The following is a 24,243-nucleotide window of genomic DNA, read 5'->3' on the forward strand; positions in this document are numbered from 1 at the left end:
TAACGTGGTCGGGGGTGACTCGTTAAATATAAAAGATTCAGGGAAGAAGTTAGTTTCTTTTGAATCTTTAATAACAGAGCTCGGGAGCAGAAGGTAATTCGGATCTTTAATAATACAAATAAATGACGATTGGTCTAATAATATTTAAAAAGTTTATTAATACTTACAAAAACGGTTTACTATGCTAGTTGTAGAGTTCAGGTCAGCTTGATGTTAATCGCGGAGAACTGACGTTCTCGTACATATTCGGTTTCGGCCATAGCCTTACAATATCCTGAATGTGGCACAAAGCCGGGGGGGACTTAATAACTAGATCATCATGTATATAAAGTTTATAATAATATGGTACTATAATATTTATGTTTATTAACTATAAATAATGGTGTAACGATTGTTACAGTGGTATAGGGTATAAGATTCCCGGTTGTCTTCTCTTTGGTTTCTTGGTCCACAGGCATTCCAAGCGGTTGCATCCGAAAACCGCACACTTTTGATTTTGACCCAAAAAAGGTCGATAGACAAAAACCGCACACTTTTTCGGTCATTATATAACAAAATACCCCAAACTTATAGTGGTTAAAACCGCACACTATTTTTAGTGCTAACTAACAGATTAGATAAGATAAGATTATAATATATAATATTATATTATAATATAATCTGTCAAAACGAAAAAATGACCTATGTATACAAACAAGACGAAATTATTATTGTTACATTGTAAAAAAATATTGAATTTTTATGTAATCATTGTGATGAATACTTAGCCGACAGTACTTTTACATATAAACCAAAGTATTTTTATCAACAATATACTATACATGGATGGAGTAGGAATTATTATTTTCCTTTAATACATTGTTTTTTACCTTCTAAAACTGAATCTTGTTACATAAAAATGTGGGTCAATATAAAAAATTTATGTATGGAGTTAGGACAAGTTTTAACTATTAAAATTATCCATCTCGACTTTAAAATAGCTGCTCATAATGCTGTACAAAAAATATTTACTGGAGTAAAGATTAAAGGTTGTAGATTCCATTTTGGTCAAGCATTATGGCGGAAAATCCAATCAATCAATAGTCTTCGACTATCATATAATAATAATCAAAATGAAACAGGTCTGTGGTTAAAAATGTTTTTCGGATTACCATTTTTACCAGTACATGAAGTCACTGAGGCATTCGTTGACTTAATGTCCATATGTCCACCACAAGATGCGTGTACTGCATTTGGAAACTACATTTTTGACAACTACATCGAAGGACAGTTTTCAATTGAAATGTGGACCCATCCAATCAATGAAAATATAACTACAAGGACAACAAATGGTGCTGAAAGATTCACCAAGGATTTAATTCTGAGTTTTACACCCCAAATCCATCTGTATTTATGGTTATTGATGTTTTACAAAATATTTATATCGATACAGTGATACGAATGAACCAGTACCATAATGGAGTGAAAAATATTGTTTGTTCAATTGAAAAACAAAAACAAGTTAGTAAATACATAATAGTGATATTTTCGATTTTTAATTAAATTGTATTTATTTTAGGAGCACTTGTTTAAATGATGGGAACAATTTTTAATCGACGGAGATCGTTTGCAATTTTTAAAAAATGTTGGTAATAGATTTAAGCCAATCAAACTTTAAAAATTGTACACGCTTTACATTTTAAATTTTTTAAATTTTTGTTTGAATACATTTTTATAATTTTTACATTTTAGAATACTCGTGTACTCGTATATGCATATTTTTATTTGAATACATTTTTTTACATTTTAGAATAATCGTATATGCATATTTTTGTTTGAATACATTTTTACATTTTTTTTAATTTGAATATTTGTATATACATTTTTTTTGTTGAATAAATTATAAATTATTAAGTATATCTAATCTAGGTAAGTATAACCTTTTTGGGGTAGAAATAAAAAATGTGCGGTTTTTGGATACAACAATTTTAAAAATTGTGCGATTTTAACCTATTAAATGTGTGCGGTTTTAACCTACCAAAAATGTGCGGTTTTGTTCTGTACTTTATTAAAAGTGTGTGGTTTTAGGAGTCAACATTCCAAGCACACCCTTACGTGTAACCTTACATACCTACATAGTCCTACAAACTAAAAATATTGTGCAATTTTACTAACAAGTGTCCACCCAAATGGTGAACTGCCACTACGATACTTTACCGCATACTCCTTAGCATCACGAAAAGTTGTTTTCCTTGGTACATCCTTTACAGAAACTTGCCCCTGAGACTGTATTCTTGTGCTATAGCTTGTTTGACCTTCGTTGGGAAGTTCTCTGATTTAAGCATTATAGTAACGATACGGCGTACCTCTTCGTCTGCATGTTGTGCCATACGTACTTTGTTTTTGGTTTCCAATGTCCTGAATACGTCCAACCACCCATACCTCTTCCAGCGTCTCACCCTTTTCATCCGAAATAGGGTCTATCAACAAGTCGACTGCCCACGCCATGCTCATTAGCTCAAGCTTACTTGAATGATAATGGGTTTCAGTCGCACCAAGTTTCTAACCGATGCAGTAGATAATTTGTAGTGTGCTCCTTCCTCTCCACTCTGCAACAACATGGCTCTCAGTCTCACTGTACTCGCATCCTTATGAACTTCCGTCACCGCTGCTTTGGGGTTCTTGTAAATTGACCCGTTTCATCGGATGTGATGAACGCTGTTTTTGTTTGAGTTGATTCTGGCAACGGAATTTGAAAATATCTAGTGTTTCTCGGCTTTCAATGACTCCACTTGTTATTGTAGATCCGATAGTGGGAAATTGTGCCTCAACACTTGTATGTTCAGCTTTCGGTAATCTAAGCACAGCCTACTTACCAAAATGATTGGATTGGCGTATGGCGAGTCGGTCTCCACCACTACCTCGTGCTGTTTCCACTTGTCGATAATTTCTGCTATCGCTTCGCGATCCGCAACTATGGTCTACAGCAGTGGTTCTCAATCTTTTTAGGACCGCGACCCAAATTTTATTCAAAAATCTATCGCGACCCCCATAGATTTACACTTACAGAATCAAAAAAATAATTTCAAAAAACAAATTTTTTCTATTTTATTACTTATTTACTACTTTATAATAATATTAATAATAATAATTATGTTAATATACTTATAATAATAATATAATACTTAATTAATAATTAGGCGTATGTGATGAACGTGTTTGTTTCCTACTATTGTTGATAACAGCACCAACATCGACGTCAATTTTAGCTATTTTCAAACGCAAGATAATTGGAGCTTGTTTCTGTTTTGTTTTTGATGCCCACCATTGCCGAAAATCCAACTTCGCATAAGTATGAAGATGAGAAAAGTAGTAATACCTTTAAAGCTTCAGTTGAAAGAGTTGGACATTTCTGCCGAGCTGACATCCAAAACTCAATCAAATTATTGCGGCTAAATTTAAGTTTTAATGATGTATCTTCAGATATATCAATGAGTTCTTCGTCAGCTTTTTTTGATATCCCTGTTAATATATCGTTCTGAAACGGATTCACAACTCAGTTATTTTTTTGACATTTTTCCATTTCTTCAAGGAAGTAAAAGTTAAAGTTATCTTTCAACGAAATTAAATGCAAAGTGATTTGGCTAATTATGTCATCAGGAACTTTTAAATTATTTTCGGTTATGAAAGTTTGAAATGTTTCAAAACAATCATAATTTTGCTTTTCAATGTTTTTTTGCCATAACGTAAGTTTTTTCATAAAACCTCTAATTTTTTCATGGACTGCGAATATATCGGCTTTTTCTGTTCTTTGTAAATATAAATTTAATTCGTTCAGTTTCGAAAATATGTCGGCTAAATACGTGAGCTTCAAGGTAAAATCTTCATTGTGCAACGATTTTGCCAGATCAGTTTTTTCTTTTAGAAACAGTGCAACTTCTTCGCGGAGTTCCACAAGTCTTGTTAATACTTTTCCTCTTGATAGCCAACGTACTTCAGTGTGCAAAAGAAGAGATTTATGAGAACTTCCCATTTCTTCACACAACTTTTCAAATAGTCGTGATTGCAGTGGCCTTGTCTTAATGAAATTGACTATTTTTACAGAAGTGTTCAAAACGATTTTCAAGTTATCAGGCAGATTTTTCGACACCAAAATTTCCCTGTGAATGTTGCAGTGAGTCCATGATGCATTCGGACTAACTTCAAGCATTCGTGTTACAACGCTACTATTTTTACCACACATCGCTCTAGCACCGTCTGTATATAATCCGACACATTTTACCCAATCAAGACCTTTTTAATTATATAAGTATTGAGGGTATTGAATATTTCCTCACTAGTGCCTCAAATAATAGGTTCTCAAAATAACATATCTTCCGTCGTGGTCCGTCGTTCCATATATAACGTATGAATATAAGCAGCTGACATAAACCTTGAACATCAGTAGATTCATCTAGTTGTAGTGAGAAAAATCTACTTTTACTGGCTCTTTCAATTAGCTGATTTTCTATCCATTGAGACATGTCAATTTTACGTGTAACTGTATCATTTGGACGTCTTTTGAGAATTTACTCTAACTGTATCTTTTATTGCTGGCAATATTAAATTCTCTCCAATAGTATGCGGTTTGCCAGCTTTTGCTAATCGAAAACTTATCAAGTACGAAGCGTGCATAGCTTTTTCATTGACCTTCGTGAACTGTGTAATTTTTGTTTTAGACGTGTTTAGTTCTTTCAACTTGTTTCGAAATAAGAGAGTGGTTGATCTATTAGATCAGGATGCTTAGTCTCAATATGCTGATGTAATTTATTCGGACGCATACTCTCGTTTGCAAGTACTTCAAAACAAATTACACACTGTGGTCGTTGTTCATCATTATCTTCTTTTCAAGAAAAACCAATTTTTAGGTACTCTGAATCATACTTTCTTGTCTTTTTTTTTCGTTTTAAAACTGAAGTTGAAGGTTCGTTTTCATCAGTTTCAATTTTTCGCTTATTTACCAACCATTTATCCATCATACAATTTTTGTAAATAATCTATCTCAGAAATAACGCGCACAATCACACCATACAATCGATCACACGTTAACTAAAACACAAGCCGGCGATGATACAGCGGCAATAACGACTAACGACGCCGTAACGATTAATTTAAATTTTACAGACAACTAGTTGCCGAGTACTGACATATCGTCATATTTTATTATTGCGATAATGACCCATCGTACTAATTCGTTATCGCAACGACCGCGGCGTATCTTTTACGACATCCGCGAGCGCGCACACGAAAACCGGCGTAACCGTTGCAAGACCGTCACATAAATTTCTTACAATCTGTATAATAAAAAAAATTTCTCGCGACCCACAGTTTGAGAAACGCTGGTCTACAGGTAACCGGCACACTATCTTCAATTTTATTGATCTCCATTACCGTCATTTTGTACTACCCAGTTCTTCGATTCCTAATGCAAAACAACTGCGAAATCTGTTGATCTAACAGATACTAGCTAATAGTATACTAACAGAAAAGGAAGATCTTGTATTGTGGAGTAGATGTGTTATTCAAGATATAAGACGTTATAGAAGTGAAACTCGAACAATTTATTATCTGGGCCAATGCTGGTGAGTGTTCAAACAAAGTGCGGGTCGAGAACATCATAAGATCGCAAAGATCGCATTGTGATGCTTTTCTGAAAGGTCTGAATACGGTTCCAAAAAAATCCTGTAAGGAAGGTAAACGACTGATCGTTGTACATATAAGTTCATCTAACGGTTTCGTTGAGTGTGGTTTATTGTGCTTCAAGCTAAAAAAATTTAAATAACCATCACAACGATCTTATTGTTGTTATATGAATGTTTGTAAAGACTTTTCAATTCAGCATTAGCACCAAAGAAGTTTGTACCATAGTCTGAGTATATGTGGGATCTTTGACCTCGTCGAGAGAAAAAACGCCGTAGAGCTGCTCAAAAGCCTTGAGATGTCAAACTGATAATAGCCTCCAGATGAATAGCACGAGTGCTGAAGCATATTGTTGAAATATACAATTAATATTAGTATGCATACATTGTAAGCACACGGGTGCACGTATCAATATATTATATATCATAGTTTAACTTTCTATTGTAATGTGAAGCAATACTTATTAATACTACATTACTCTAAAAATCCCATATATATATAAACAACATTTTTGTATGGACATATGTTTTGATGAAATTTGATAATTACTTATAGTTTTCCAGCAAGAGAACGTGCCTGTTCTGCTCAACCTCCTGCGTCACCATGCTATCAAAATTGGTTCGCTTATGGGCTATGGGTATCATTGGGGAATGCGCAGAAAAACTGATTTTGATCGGTTTGCGGCGCGTTCTCTCGCTGGGCAGAGTATAGATACTACACATCAGAATGAGTTCCAAAGTTTCTTTACATTAATTCCATCGTGTTTGACTTTATTCATTATTGTCGATCAAGTACCAGACGGTTTATAACAATTCTTAGAGAATCAATTACAATAGTTATTACCTATTTATTAATACAGGAAGTATTAACTTAGTTTTTGACAATTTGAGCAATTTTTGGTTTTTTTTAAACTACTAAAATTGATTACTATAAATAAGTGTTGCTGGTTCAATAGATCACTATGTGTCTGTTTAAATATTGATTATTAAACAAGATAAGGACGTATAAATAAAATAAATTACTTACATTTAATTAGTGTACTTTTCAATATTTGTTTTAAACATATATTTATATTGTTACATGTATTGAAAAATAATATTATATTAGTCAAAATAAACACATTCTAATTAGTAAAAACTATTTTACCTACGAAATCGACATGATCCGTTTCGACGAGTCAACTTTAGTTAAAAGGTAAAGACACTATACATTAAAGTGAAACCTATGTTTACGAATCCTCCAACAGATATATTTTAATTCTCCTACAATGCCCGATATAGATAGGTTCTACTGTATTTAGAAACTAAATGATTATCGCCCTGTATACATTCGTAATAATATTTTACAAAAACCATCGAAGTCGCATTGCTATATATTATAGTATACCGTTTTTATACCTCACATTGAATAAATAGGTCACTGTAATCGATTTATTTGTATTATTAGTTATTATAATAATATGTTTTATTATTATTATTATTATTATTCACTTATAAGTCAGTATCGCATATACTGTAGGTACTCCGTAGAGCAGTTCAATGGTAGATTTAAGATTTGCAAAATCATATAAGAGAGGTGACATCTTACTTAGTCATGCATTACTTATTCATGAGTTGCAATATACCTTTACAATATACAATTTACATTTTAAAAAACCTTTTCGGTGAGCTACAGAATTATCAACTAAACAACCGTTAGATCCGCATCTAAAACAATATCAATAGCTCTTAAAATATTTTGAATATATCATTGTGCATAGACAAATAATAGTACTTATATATATATTATATTATACGTAATATCAATGAATTTCAAATCTCTCCGATTAATATTTTTTAATTACAAAATTTAAATTTTATTTTTAAGCTTTTTGACATATTTGAACCACACAAATAAAAAAAATATTTTATTTATACATATTATAATCCTATATTTTTATAATTTATGATAGGTGCCTATGTGTAATGTTTTATAATATTCAATTTCATGACAATATTATTATAATATGACAAGTATACTTAATATTTTAATAATTAATAATTATAATAAATATATCCGATGATTTGTTAAAAATTAATTTAAGACAACCTAATCATTGACATGCAATGGCGGCGTAAACTTATTTTCTTACGAAGCAACTACCTTAAATAAGTACTCATCCGCCAATTTTATTTTCACATTATTAGCGATTTCTCAATAATATAACGTAAGGTACACCTATCATCTAATATTTTTTAGGTATGTCGTTAGGTGTGACTATGATATTTAAATTATAGACTAGTTAAGCCATCTAGGATCTGGAGATTGGAGTCATTGGAACACCCACCCCCATCCCACATTTTTTTTCATGAGATGGCCACTATTCATGCCACCCTGTTAACATTAGTTATAGAAAAATAAATTGCCTACTTTAGTAATTAAAATATATTATAAAATATCTTTTGAAATAGCCAACACATCTTTTTGTATAGTTTCAATGTTTTATTAATTGCAAATATCCATTACACTAACCTCGATATAACGGTTGACGAGATACATTCGAAATCTGCCATACAGTAGAGCGTATTCACCTAATCTTTTTTTTTATTGTTATTATTTTTATTTTTTTGTCTATACATATTTAAATATTTTAAATAATAAATATGTTTCTAATAATTATCAAATTATTACACTATTTAGTTTAACGACCAAATTGGTTATTTCTGATGAACTATCGTTGATTATTGAAAAAAATACAAACGTTAAAGACCTAGATACGAAGCAAATAGATCAGTTATTAAGTTTGATAAATTCATGGATGGAATCATTGCAGAAAGAAATTAATTTTATCGAAGACATAATGGTAGGAACCTAATACTTTGTTGTTACTTTTTGAATAAAGTCAAATCAAAAATCAGTAATACATTTGTTATAAAAACTTTTATTGCTTGTTTATTTCTAAATTATTTTGAATTAAATTATTAGATAATCGTTAAAGAGTTTGTATTTTATAATAGGGTGGAAAAATTCAATACATGTCCGCAATCAACGAATACAATTTTTGGGATAAACGTTATAATAATTTCAAAGCAATGCTGGAACAACTGTTGACTGATAAAGTAGTGCTAAAATGCATAAATATTTTGGAACAAATTACTAACAGTCAAATTGTTTTATATACGTTGAGGATATTTAATGAATTAAAAAATGAATTTCAAACAATGTATGATACCACTGTTAGAAACACCATGTATTTCATGGAATTGATTTACGATAGAATTGATGTACTTACACTTGCCTAATATTATGCTTACTCATAATACATTTTCGTTAAAAGTACTATTCTACTATGTACACACCTTTGAATAATATTTTTTCAGTCAATCATCAACGCGCCATTTATAATTATCGTAGAAAACTTCATACCACTGTACAACCATTTAAATCTAATGTGGTTAACATCAAGTTTGTTTAGTCGGAAAAAACAAATGGAACGTCTACTCGAATCCATTTCAAATTCGGTTGCCGATAGAGTTTCTATAACCTTGAGTATACCTGAGATATTCCGGTAATTATAATTTATATAATTTGAGAGAAGCATATTATTATATATTAATATAATTATACATATGGACACGCTGTACTACTACATTACGCATTAAAACTTCTAAATGAGATCTACAAATTAAATTGAAATATCATACAAAAATAATATTGAAATATCTATCGAGCTTCTAAGTTATTAAGGCACCAAATCAAGTACAAAATACGTAACATTATCAAATGTCATTAATTCATTTGACATAAAATCTGCTGTTGTATGGCATAGATTTTTATTTTTGCACCAATTTATATAGGGTATGTAGACAGTAGACACAAGCACAACTACTACATTTTTTTTTATACTTTACTACGAGTTTCAGATTTTCAGTGATGCATATTTATTTATCTTATATCACATAAACCGTTCTTTATTCTTCAGTGATGCAGAACAATGTCATTATTTCAATTTTATATTGACATCATAACATATTTTTTGGTTCCATTATTTTGCCTATAAGTACATATATTATAGATATTCGAAATAATTACATTAGAATATCTATTTTCTATTTATTTATGTTTTGACAACAAACAAATATAATCATAAACCCACAATAGTAGTAAATAAAAGTAATACATTATTATTATTATGATTTATCATTTATATTATTTTAGATTTTGAGCAAAGCGATGAATATATAGATTTTAAAATGGTACATTTTTTGTGTGTGTCTGTAGGTATGTGATATGTATGCCTAATTAGCTGGTAGTCAAAAAATGGTTCGATTTTTAAGAGTGGTTTTGAATAGAAGATTGCATCTAGTTTGAAAAATTTTTACTTAGGTAAAAATAAAAAATTACCAATATTTTCTAAATAATCTGTAAAAACTAAAAACAAACAAAAAATTAAGGAAAAACGAACATTTTTAAGTTTTTGGTGAAATCAACTATGGTTTATTGTTGTAACTCGAAAATGAATAGCTATAGAAACTTTCACTAAATGGTTATATGATCAATTTATATACATAATATAATTTTCAAAATATTTTAACTTTTATTAAGTTATTTCTAGACAACTGAAATTTTTGATTTTTTTTTTTATGTGAATAAAAATACTTAAAAATTTAATAAAAATTTCCCAATAAATAGCTTATTGTATTGGAAATAAAAAACCTAAAAAATATACTAACTCAATTATTTTTATGTATTTGTAATTAATTTATAGTTCTAATTTGGATGAAATTACATATTTTAATAACGAATAACAATGTTAGGGAATTATTTTGTTATAATTCATAAATATTATTCATGGGAACTTAAAATGCTTTTTTATATTTATTATGAATTTTACTATACGTAGATTAATTTTAAGATATTATCTATTTATACTATTAACTAATTCGCATTGTTTTATAACTGTTTTATTTATTTGACTATAACACTCTCACGTCCTCCTTTACTTTTAAAAATTAAAATCGTATTAATTATTTGAGGTTAAATAAAAAAATATTCATAATACTGCACTAGATACCTAGAATACTTGATCCACACACCATCGTTTGAAATGTATTATCAATACTGTCACAGTATCACTTGCTTGAATAAATTGACTATCATCTTTTATCGGTTTCTACTGCGTGATGAATATTCTTATGTAGTTACGTTATAGGCAATAGGCAATTATGCAATTATATAAAAGTTTTAATTAATTCCTAGTTCCTGCTAAGATTTATAAATCATTATTGGTACAGATACAAAACATCTAAAGCTGCAGACTTGGTCAAAAGTGGCTTGTATATTTTGGACCAATGGGAAACGGCTTATACTAAATTTAAAAAGAATATTGAGGCAATAGCCGCCCTTTACTACCGAGGATGGGCTTGGGAGTTTGACGAGGATATACTTTTCCGTCGACTACGTTTCGTTCGTTTAATTATACGTGATCTAAACAAAATAATGAAGGTAAATTAAATACATTAAATTTATCGGTTGATAATAGATATATAATTGAAATAAAAATAGAACGCTTTTAATTACTTGATTAATATTATTTTAAATGTATACAGATAATAGAACTGATATTAATGCGCACTGAAGTTAGTCATATTTTCAAAAATAGTTCAGAAAGCCATACATTTATTAAAAATTACATTACTCGTATGTTTTTTGATTTGGAAATCAATGTGTATGATAGCAATGGAGAAGAAATGTGGAAAACATTAATGGATCAATTTCTTCATAGTTTCGAAATTAACGTCTTTAATAAAATCATCCAATCGATGAAAATTTCAAACAGTGCAATTAATGATGTTAAAGTATTGCAATTTTTCGAGAACATGATGATTCGACACACGCTAATAAAAAAACTTCGTCCAACGTACGTGATTATTTTAGAAAAGTTCGTTGTAGAAATTAATAATTATAATAAACAATTCATGGTGAGTTATTATAGAGACATTAAAATTGGCTAGTCATTAATATAATTTAAATGTATTCAGTTCTTACAAGAATCTCCTCAATTAGTATTTGGTGTGCCTCTGGTGGTAGGTAGAATTATTTTAGTGCAAGACCTTTTTCTAAGGGCAAATAGGACCGCTCGCGTCGTTGAATCGACGAAAAAATTTCCTCACATTCAGAAAACCGAAGTATGTCTTTATTTAAAGTTAAAAATTATTCAACTTGTAATTTTTATTTGTAGACATTATCAGTATACAACAAGTTTTGCCAAAAAATCTTGAAATATAAAAGTAATATAGTTGATATATGGTTGCGCGATGCCGAAAAGATTGAAGGGCGTCTAGTGGAATGCCCTTTATGGACTTATCGTGAAAATAAACTAATATCCACTTTTGACGTATGCAAATTAAAACTGCAATTTGTTTAAGCCATAATCGAATTAAACAATTTAAAATTTTCAGAAAGAATTATTTTTTTTCATAGACACAGCACTACACCTACATCTTCTAGGTCACGATTTGCCAATAACTATTATGAACTTAATAGAAAAACAACAACGGATAATACTTAATATAAAGATGCTTGACTCGTTATTGGAAGTTTACAACGAAATAGTGGGCAGCATGGATGCTCCAATTGTTAGTATGTCTTATTTTCAATCTAGTGAACCGTTTTGACTGAACAAACTATTGCTTTTTTTTTTAAAAAAAAAAAAAGGTTTTAAATTATTACTTATTTTAGATAATTACCGTTTATTTATATCAATTGTCAAAACACTAATTTTTATATATTATATGTGTATATTTATTTATTTACAATAAATTCAGGCTTTGGCAATGGAGCATCGTTTTTCTAAAGTAAAACTGGTTATGCGTCCTGGTTTTGAAAAGAGATGTAATTATTTATCATTACATCTACCGAAATTTGTTAAGCATTGTTTGCGGTCTCTAAATATATTCAACACAATGTATAAGGAAATTAAATTAGTAAATATGATTTTCAAAAAATGTACCTATCTGATACCTAATAATCATAGAGGTATTATGTTATTTAGTTTCAATCAATTATATCCGAAAAACTCAAATTAATTGAAAATCTTAAGTTCTTCACAGTAGATCCAAATGATGACGTTCAAGATATTTACGTTCGTATTTAAACATCTATAGATTTTATAAATGTACGATATGAATAACTATCGTATCAATTTCCAATAATCACAGGTGTTGTTTGATCAGTTTATAACACAGGGAGATAAAAATATGTCGGTTATAACTAGTTCTATGAACTATATAGCTAAAGCACTAAACTTGATCGAAAAAACTTGTTTTGATTTAGAAATTGATGGCCATGAGCACATGCGTTTATTGTATAAAAAATATGAGAAAGCGCTATACGATGCTTTTATTGGGTGAGTTTAAGAAATAGAAACGCGTCTGACGTTGATAGATCCACATGTTACAACTCAACCAACCTCATTTTTAGAATGGTCCGTAACAATTGTAAAGCGTACAAAAATATATTGAACGGTAATCGCGTAACCTTTATGATTTACGGACAGCTGATCGATGATAAATTTACTCTTGTTCCCAATATCAACACTGTACATGCCACGTTGACCAAGGCCATGAACGATATGTTTAACCGATTGAAATCCGTGCCTAGATGGCTGAGAACCACTAATATTTTGTGTCCGTTCATGAATAGCATGGGGACTGATGAATCGCATCTACCCTATACGTATTACTCTCACGTGATGAAATGCGAGGACGTATACAACATAAAAAAAGAATGTTCTAATACGATTGCAATACTTATCAACCGGTTGAAAATAACAATGCTGAAGTATTGTTTCGTATAATATTATAATATGTGTGTGTGTGTGTGTGTGTGTGTGTGTGTGTGTGTGCGTACACTGTAAAATGTATGTGTGTGTACGCACAGCCCTTGTAGCGTGTTTGCGTGTATAGTGGCTAATTTTGTCGTAAAAGAATATCTGTAATGAGGTGGATAATTCACAAGTACATTATTCGATTAGAGAAACTTTAGAAGAATTAATTACTTAAAGCTAATAAAACGCTGTTTTAAATTTGAGTCAAAAAAATTAAATCCTTTTACACTGTGCTTGACTTCGAAAATAAATAGTAGAGATATGTACTATGTAAGCACTCTACAAAAAATTGTGTGTCCTTTGTTAATTCATATAGGTACGTAGGTAATATAATCCTAATATAACCTACTTAATTACGTCTTCAAACTTATGACCACAAACCAATACAAACATTTCATAACTTACTAATTTATTATGCTTATTTCAAAAGTTTCAACCATTAACGTGCATATGTGGACTAGGGTGGTAGACTTTTGTAAGCAATTGAAGTAATAGTTATATTTTTTTGAATGGATCAAAAATAAATAATGGCTTGAAACATTTTAATTAAGTTAATTATTTATAATATAATATTCTAGATGCTTATATACCTATTAGTATAATATATTTGTATAATATTTATTTATTTTTCTAAAATTTCTAAAGTATAAATAAGAATATTTTTGTTTATAACATAGTTTTCTTGCTTATTATCGCTTATGATTACAATATGTAGTAGATCAACCTACTACTATAATTAGGTATTTATTACCTTATATCCACAATATAAAATTTACATAGTGCTTAATATTATCGAGTGGTTGGTAATTGGCTCACATTTTATCTACTTGCTTCATATAAAACATTTACTTACCCGGATATTGAACCACAAATTAAATCTATATTTTTAAATTGAATCCGGAGATTGGACCATAAATGTATAACACGAAAGTATACAAGTATGTAACGTTTATTAAATAATTTTTTTTTCTAATACTTACATAAAACCAATTATTTTTTTAAATAATATGATACAAATTTTACAAATTCAAATCAAATTCAAAATTATTATTATAAATATAATTTATATATTGATAAAAAAATGTAGTCCTTAACAAACCCTAATAATAAAATTTAGATGTAATACCATATTGCCACTAAAAAATACCATTTTTATTCTTAATGTCCACATATATGATATTATATGTTTATCCATTAATAAAAAATTGTTAATTGAAACCTGCCGTTTCGTAGATTATCCTTAATTTAGTTTCGTTTTTATTGCGTAGCGTTAGAAAGATGAGAACTATGCATGGTAAACTATACATGGCAAATGTAAAAATATACTCGTATACGTTTATAAAATTACTGTAAATCTATATATGTCCCAGGTTTGAAGGATTCGGCTTCATGTACGAAAAACGAAATAAATTAATAATTGATCAGTTCATTGAAACAAATCCGACACTGGCTGATTACGGAGAGAAGTTGAAATATTTTTCCACTCTATCGACCCGTGTTGAATGCGAGTTGTATATAGACTATGGCTGTGTTCGAATCGACATTTCCGAATATATCACTGTGCTACGGGAACGATGTGATTTTTGGCATTCAGTTTATGCGAATCAATTAATACTTGAATGCAACGATATTATGGCGAAGTTTTCACAAAGGATGGTGGTAAGTGATTGAGAACGGTATCTCTAATTATATAATTAATAAGTACACACAGAGTTCCATGCTAAGGAAGAGATAAAGGAGCGGTGCCCTCATTTTTAGGAGCAGAAAATTAAAGAATAAATTAGTATCAATTACTGTTATTAATTAATTTAAAAATTTATTTTATTTTAACTTACATATTCCATGACAAAAGTAAATCAACTATAATTGGATATATTGGAATTCTTGCAGTTCTAGAGTTTTATCAAGTATCTACCTATTTTAATCAAATAATTTATATTTAACATCCAACAAAACATAAAATATTCTTTAACTGATTAATACTGGTTAAATATGTGTGGTTTTTGTAGTAATTCGTATAATATGCCATTAAATTATATTCAAAATCAATAAAAAAAAATTTATTAAAGTATTAAAAAAGGTGAGCAAATTAGTATCGCTCTGCTGTATAGTAGAGATGGAAAGTAGGTCACAAGGTCACTATAATGGATGTGTTAAATTAAAATACATTATACAATGACAGGTATCATTGTACCTATACGAAAAACGATTCTAAACGGAGATGATTTGTCAGTTTAGGATAATTATTAAAATATATTATATTATTACCTATATTTAAATTGTAATATATCGTTATTTTACTCGATTTCGTAAAAAAATAAATTTCATACGCTCATAACATTTTTTCTATATTGACGCTGGAATTTTTTTTTACACTTGAAGGAAAACTTATGGATAACCTTGTATTAGGTTTTTTAACCTTGGGTATAAATCACAAAAATTTTACGAATTTTCAACTTTGAAATTACTGGTAAATTTTCGCGATTTTGATATGTTTCATTAACATTGGAACTTTAAATGCTTAAATAAACAAAAATTGTGACTATAACGATTTTTAATTTTTTTTTTTTACTACGATAAGTACAACTTTTAATAAACCTTGTATTAAATTTTAAAGATTTTTTGGATAGCCAATTTTTTTTATAGTCATTTAAAAAAAAAACTTAGAAAAATCGAAAATTTCAATTGTCTATAAATAGCTTAAAAAAAGCTCAAAATATTTTTAAAATTTAATCGTAAATAGATAACGCTTATATAAACATTTTGAAAATTTCAAGTATTTACAATGATTCATTTTTGAGTTACAGCAAAATCGAAATCTGATTATGCGTAAAAATTTCCATTTTTTCGTTACTTTTTTAGGGTTTTTCCTGCCGGTTTTGAAAACTACTTGACATTTTTGACCCCCCAAAGTACCAACTAGATGAATTTTCCTTTTCAAAGAGTAGCTGAAGTCAAAAATTAAAGCATTATTTCTAATCTAAAACGTGATGATAGACACAAAAAAAACATACATCATTGTAAAATCAATACATTCCTCACTTCGTTCAGAATCTAAATATATACATTTTTATTTTTAATATTTATGAAACTTAAGTAATGTGTGAATTAAATACATTTTCTTCGTATAAAACTAGAATTAAACAAAAAAATACTCTTTTCTATTTAAGGTGTTAGTAAAATTGCATTTTCTTATAAACACAAAATTATAAACGAAACATTTGGATTTTTTGCTAACATACAAAATACTAAATCAATTTACCTGCATGAAAAATCATATTAAAAGTTTGGAAGTAAATTTTTCCGTTTGTCGAGGATATTATTCAATAAAAAAAATTTTATTTTATTTTTCTTACATGGCATTCTTTAATGTTAAATCACCTTAAAAATATTAATTCGTACTCTATATTCATAATACAAGCGAATTGTATTTATACTACAATTATTTATGGTCATTGTAGCCAATGAAAATGTATCAGCCCTATCAATATTATGTATTGAGCTTGAAGTTGCAACTATTGCCAGGAATATAAATTTCCAACATTTATAGCTAGAAAAAAACATTTGTGTGAGTTATACCTAACTTACCATATCATTATTATTATATTTTATACTTTTATATAATAGTAGTAGATATAATATGTTACTGTTCATATTTAAAATAAATTATGAATATATTATTTTACCTATTTTATTTATTTTTATTTTTGATAATTCTGTTTTTTATTTAGAAACTATTATATTAAAAATATAAAGGGAATTAAATAATTTATAAATAATTTGTAGAGCTAAAAAAATATATTACCTACCTACCTAATTAGTTTTTAATAACATTCATTATTTAATGTTTATTGATAATGATAATTGATAATATAAAGTATGAAATGAATGTAGGTTTCGTATTTGTCCTGAGAAAAAATAGTTATTTGTGATCATAGCAAAGGTTTGAATGTATATTATGCATAAAATGTAAATTAATATATATTTTAGCTTCAATAGAAATCATATTATCAAATATAATGTTAAATGTGATTATGAACACCAAATATGATTGCCCTCGGGCATTAATGATAGTTAGCACCGCTCTAGCGTAGTCTATGGGTGTAATACACAATATAATGCTTCATAAAATTGCGATAATGCTGTCCGTAAAAAATATTCATTGTTTATTTGAAATTGTGAAATTTGGTTTCAATATCAATTGATAACAGTCAATCTATCAAAATAAACAATAATTGTTTTTCTCTTGTAAAAGCTATACGGCTAAATTAATTATTAATTTTTTATGTTACAGATATTGGAAAAAAAATTAAATAATCATTTTCGAAATTGCCAAGGACTCGATATTGTAGAAAAGGCTGTTAAAAAAATCAGACAAACGGTATTTCGTGCCGATTCCACATTTCACGAAATACATAATCGGTTTCATTTCATGATGCGGCATAAAATAACTGTAAAACAATATTACATGTACCATTTAGGACTAGAATTTTTAATAACTCAAATGTATTTTACAGATACCAAATTATCTATTGAATAATTTCAAAGATGTACAAAATAATTGGCAGATTTTGTGCAAAGATGCATTAAGCCGAAGCTTATGTTTTGAAAATGCAAAAACAGGTCTTGTTACGATTAATAGCTTATAAATTGTCTGTATTGATATTATGTATAATAGTTAGTCTCATATAGTCAAATGTGATATTTTATTTATTGCCTACATACAATTGAACGTTTGATTCAATATGATATAATTACTGGTAATTCACTGACTGTTCACTGTTATAATTATACATAATGAAACAAATCCTTTAAACGTATCAACGTTTTTGAAGCAGAACATTTTTGTATGTAATTAAAACACATTCATCATAAAAAAATATATTGAAAATAGATCATACGCTTGAGTTATGAGTTCATGATCATAATGTTGATCATTTTCCATTAATTACTATAGTAAAAAATCTCACTTAAAAACTCGCCTATATTATATTAATCATGGTTATCAATTAAATAATTAATATTTTAAATTAATGTTATTTACTAACAATCTATTTTGGTTGTAGATTTAATAATCTACAAGGAAGATATTTTATTCTACTTCTACAGGTAGAGGTGTAGATACTAATCTTTTACTATTATGACCAAATAGTTAAAGAACTGATTTCAAATTTTGTATATTTTGGTAGATTGATCTTTTAAATTGTATTTTTCATTCATATATGAATTTCCAATAGATGCCTCATACAAGGTTTCATAAGAAAACAACACTGATAAATTATAATTATTGTTTATTTGGTACATCAGCCTCCATATTCATATACAAACGATGTTGCAGTGGCGCCCAAGATATATTTTTCGGTGCATCCGAGTTGGGTCCCGAATACTAGGGGCTAATCGCAGGTAGTGTACTAGTTAGGTCCCAGATTTTTATAGGTACTATACTAGTTGGGTCCCAAATTATTATAGGTATTCCACTAGTTCCTGAATATTTTTTGGTAAGTACTACACTATACTAACATTTTCATTCCCATTTTAACAGACTGTCTATGAGCTATTTAGACCACAGGTATGGTTAAAAATGTTTTTTACAGTTTTTTTTTAAAATATTAAAAATGCTAAAAACCAAGTATATAAATACATATTATTTAATTTAAATAAATCCATATAATAGGTTTATGAAGAATTGTATAATTTATATAATAGTATTTGATAGTTAGTAAAAATATTGTACAATAATATTAATAGAATTTTATTAAATTTAAAAGTAAATGAAAAGTACTTATACATATATAATATGACTATTATGGGATATTCGTAATAAAAAAAGACGTAAGTGGTTTTCTCTCATGGATTTTTCGAGCATTCGTGTAATAATATCAGTATTATCGGTAATATCTGATAATTTTTGACATATCTTATAATAAACTATCTGGAACAGCGATAAATGCCGGTTAAACCTCGACGAGTTATCTATCGATATAGCTACATGTTGGTAGTAAGTGTTCTGCATTCTAACCACTAGCACTATGGAAGATTCTAACGTTATGTTCAGTGAAAAGGGCAAAAAAATATATATTATAGAAGGATATAAATTTTCATTTCACAAACTTCTGAAAAATGATATTGAACGATGGAGATGTATTCATAGATCATGTAAGTCATTTTTTAAATACAACGAAAATCAATTTATTGATCAAAATTTGACACATAATCATAATTGTGATTCCGAAAAAATATTAAATAGGCAGATATTAAATAATAATTTAAAGAGAAAAGCTCAAAATGATATATGTGAGAAACCTTCTAAATTATTACATGCTGAATTAAAAAACAATGATATAGATACATTAACACGTTACGATTGTACACTTATTAAAAAAAATATTCATCACGCGAGAAAAAATATTCTACCAAATATTCCACAAAGTTATGACGAGGTTCACAAAGTATTGAACGATTTAAATATAAAAACTAACAAACAAGAAAATTTTTTATTAATTAATGATAATCAATATAACATAGTTATTTTTTGTACAGTCGAAAATTTAAATTTTTTATGTAACAACAACACGTTTTACGTAGATGGCACATTCAAAAGTTGCCCAAAAATATTTATGCAAATATTCACAATACATACAATACATAATAATCATTATATTCCACTTATTTTTTGTCTACTCCCAAATAAACAAAAAGAAATTTATACTCAAACTTTTCGGATGTTATGTAATGAATGCGAAAAACTTAATTTAAAATTTTTACCTCAAACAATATATGTAGACTTTGAAGAAGCTATTCATAATTCTATTTTATCAGTATGGCCGGAAATAAATATTAAAGGGTGTAGATTCCATTTAGGGCAGAGCTGGTGGCGGAAAATTCAAAATTTGGGATTAACAAACGAGTATAAAAGTAATTCTGAATTAAGTAAATATCTCAAATATTTTTTTGGCTTACCATTTCTACACCCAGAAGAAGTGGAAAATTGTTTTATTGAAGATATAATGAGTCTCCAACCAAACGACAATAAAATTCGAGAATTCACTGATTATGTTTTTGACAATTATATTAATGAAGAATCTAGATTTCCACCAAAAATTTGGTCAGAATTTAATGCCTCGACAATGCGAACCACAAATTCCTGCGAATCATTCCATTCTCATTTTAATTCTATGTTTTACACAGCACACCCAAATATTTATCAGTTCCTAGAAATTTTAAAAAACGTACAAATTGATACTTATATAAAAATGAGAAGTGTAGAAGTAATGAAAAAAAGAAACTGCATTTTGCTAAAAGAAAAATTTATAGCTGACAATATGAATAAAAAAACTGCAGGAATAATCAATCGATTTGATTTTGTAAAATTAATATCGTATAAATTTTTACCAACAAACATGTGATTTTTCCAAAAATATTTTTTTTTTGTATTTATAATATTATTGTATAATAATTTTAACATTTTTAATATTTTTTAACTTACACCTATATGGCTATATTTATATTATATAATATGTATTTTTATACTAATTAGTTTTTAACCTTTTCAATATATAAGTGATTTATTTTTTTATAAAATTCTAATTACTTATATTTTAATAGAAAAGAAACAAAACTAAAAAAAAAACTGTAAAAAACATTTTTAACCATACCTGTGGTCTAAATAGATCATAGACAGTCCTAAGTCTGTTAAAATGGGAAGGAAAATGTTAGTATAGTACTATAGTGTAGTACTTACCAAAAAATATTCAAGAACTACTATTGTAGCTAAAATAATTCAGGACCCAACTAGTGTAGCAACTATAAAAATCCGGGACCGAACTAGTATAGTACCTACAAAAATCCGGGACCCAACTAGTGTAGTACCTAAAATAATTCGGGACCCAACTAGTGTAGTAATTATAAATTTGGGACCCAACTCGGATGCAGCCATATTTTTCAGGTGTAGCAAGAAATAATTTTACCCACCCACCCACCCCCTTATAAACTCAAAAGTCAAAATAATATTATTTTAATTGATAATATTAGTAAATATTAAGGTACCAACCAATATAATCTGTGTTTTGTCAGAATAAGGTGTATTAATTTTTAAAGAGATATACCAATATACATTCATACCAATATGTAACAGGCATTATATTTTTTAAATTCATTTAAACCTTCAAAATAAAAATTTATTTTCGAGTGTTATGTAAATAGTATACAGTATAGGTGGTTTACTGTTTATTTCAAACGGTTTACGAAATATAAAGCATGAACAAAATACAATAACATTATCATTATTTTATAAAAATAATTAATAATGAACATATTTCAAGTTAATTATTTTATGTTATTATACCCATTACCTAGTACCCACCCTCCCCTTATTTTCAAGATGTAGCGACCGCTACACCTAGTAATAGGGTTGGGCGCCACTGCGGAACATAACAAATGTATACCTACTCAATAGTTTACATTTAGCTTTACCTACTGGTTACTAGTTTTTATTTTACAATGAAAATTAACCTATTATAAAGTTTATTGATAATGTAGTTATTCTAAAAACAAAAATAATTGTTTTATACATTTGATTATAAATACTCTAGATGATAAATAATACAAACAGTGTAATTTATGATATATGAACCTATATTTTAAAGTATGTAGGTACTTATTAATAATCAATACACAGTATACGCGCACAACCTAAAAGATGGAAAACCTAGGTTAAAGGTGGAATCAACAAGTTGTTTTACCGATTCATAAAAAGATGCAATTTGACAAAAAGCAAAGGTAAGATTAAAATAGGCTATCACGCCACCATACGTCATTGGTAGGACCCATATACGAGTAAAAACGAGTAGAGCAATGTCAGAAGGTAGTCAGAGTTAGACTGCCTATCCATTCTATCCATTCTTTGTAAGACTATTGCTCGTCGTGGACTTGGTTTTTTAGTGATTAAATTCATAGTGCTTTAAATTTAATATAACCGGTTTTGGACTTTTGCATAGTAATGTCCCGGAAATTAAAATCATTTTTAAATTGGTATTTTTTTACTTACTCGGTTATCGATTTTATTTTGAACAAATCCTAATCCTAAATTATTTCGATAACGAACGTCGGAATGTACGACAATCACAGTTATAATCGCTTTCTAAATTTAGCCAACTTACTGCCTTTAACTACATTTATTTTTAATCGGGAAAAAACTATAATATTATGATTACGATACGGTTACGAAAGATAATATTTTATATTACAGAATCAGAATGTATAGTTTACCTATTATATAGTCTATACATTATACATTAGTTAACAGTTATTTGCTGACGGTACTAGTAGTACGCGAGTGCAAAATTGATCAACAGCTTTGTACGTATTTATAATTTACAGTGTCCTAATTTTATACAGTTCATTTTTTACGTAATAACTATGCCGCCTAAAAGACTGTCATTTTAACGAAAAGTTGCAAAATGATTTCCCATTTATTAAAAAACTTAAATCTACTGATGATTTCAATGTACAGTGTACAACTTGCCATGGAACTTTTTCAGTAAGTCATGGTGGACGATCGGACATAAACGATCACCTCAAAACGCAAAAACATAAGTTAGCTACAAGATCTTCGGTTCAATCTGGTAAAGTTTCCAACTACCAAACTTTCCTACTAACTTTCTGCTTTGGTTCCTACTGAAAATGATTTTTTGTTAGCCGCCCGCGAAGCTACTTTTGTGTATCATACGATAATTCACTATCACAGTTTTCGTTCTATGTCTTGTACATCGGAATTGATTCGTCAATGTTTAAACGACAAAAAATTCACGTGTGCAAAAACAAAAACCAGGGAAATAGTTGTCAATGTTATTTGCCCGTACATAGTTGATAATACTTTAAAAGAACTATCTTTTGCGAATTATGTATCTGTTTTAGTTGACGGTTCCAACCACAAAGCAATTAAACTAGTACCTGTTGTTGTTCGTTATTTTTTGCCTCATGTTGGTGTAAAAAACAAAATACTAGAGTTCTCTAATTTACCCGGTGAAACGTCTGATTTAATAACTTCTAAAATTATTGACGTTGTTACTAAATTCGGATTAAAGCAAAAAATTGTTGCACTATCGGCTGATAATACAAACACTAATTTTGGTGGATTAAATAGAAAAGGAAAAAATAACGTGCACACAAAACTTCAGACAGAATTAAAAAAAGATATACTTGGATTAGGTTGCAACTTGCAACGCTCATATCTTACATAACGCTGTACAAATCGCGTCAGATAATTTACTTATTGACGCAGAAGCTATTACAGTTAAACTTTTTGGATATTTCCACATTTATACGGTGCGTCGGTGCGGGTAGAAAAATTAAAAGAATTTTGCGATTTTGCTAATGTCCAATACCGTGATATTTTATCACATGCCAAAAATCGATGTCAAGATCATTATAGCATAGTAGTCTTTACAGCAAATTGTTTGTAGCTTAAGTCATTTTTATTATTTTTCATAATGAATAAACAAAATATAAATTATATTTTATATGATGTATTTAATTACCCATAAGAAGAAATAAGGTAATAAGGTAATTAATAAGGAAATAACAAATGTGAATTTAGCGTCCTCTTAAGATAAACTCATCTCAAATAATTAAATCATATTTGTACTATAGTAGTTTCTATAAACATCTCTGGTATTTTGTAATTCAACAATGTATCTATGCTTAAACCACAAATATAC

General features: G+C 28.6%; 1 protein-coding gene and 1 pseudogene across 1 annotated transcript; one reads left to right on the plus strand and one right to left on the minus strand.

Annotated features, from left to right (window-relative positions):
• Nucleotides 1–3,168: 3,168 nt before the first annotated feature.
• LOC132923737 (protein FAM200A-like) lies at nucleotides 3,169–4,502 on the minus strand (annotated as a pseudogene).
• An 8,394-nt stretch (nucleotides 4,503–12,896) lies between these two features.
• Nucleotides 12,897–18,174, plus strand: LOC132924426 (dynein axonemal heavy chain 10-like). The gene is made up of 5 exons (XM_060988738.1): nucleotides 12,897–13,045; nucleotides 13,120–13,479; nucleotides 14,896–15,184; nucleotides 17,820–17,978; nucleotides 18,043–18,174. The coding sequence occupies exons 1-5, from the start codon at nucleotides 12,897–12,899 to the stop codon at nucleotides 18,172–18,174; spliced, it is 1,089 nt and encodes a 362-aa protein (XP_060844721.1).
• Nucleotides 18,175–24,243: the final 6,069 nt, after the last annotated feature.

The sequence above is a fragment of the Rhopalosiphum padi genome, chromosome 3 (genome assembly GCF_020882245.1).
Source record: "Rhopalosiphum padi isolate XX-2018 chromosome 3, ASM2088224v1, whole genome shotgun sequence".
NCBI lineage: Eukaryota > Metazoa > Arthropoda > Insecta > Hemiptera > Aphididae > Rhopalosiphum > Rhopalosiphum padi.

Coding starts and splice junctions, on each gene's coding strand:
- LOC132924426 (XM_060988738.1), top strand. CDS start 12,897: ATGTCGGTTATAACTAGTTCTATGAACTATATAGCTAAAGCACTAAAC. Junction 13,480..14,895: donor TTGAAAATAACAATGCTGAA/GTATTGTTTCGT, acceptor TATATGTCCCAG/GTTTGAAGGATTCGGCTTCA. Junction 17,979..18,042: donor TGATGCGGCATAAAATAACT/GTAAAACAATAT, acceptor TGTATTTTACAG/ATACCAAATTATCTATTGAA.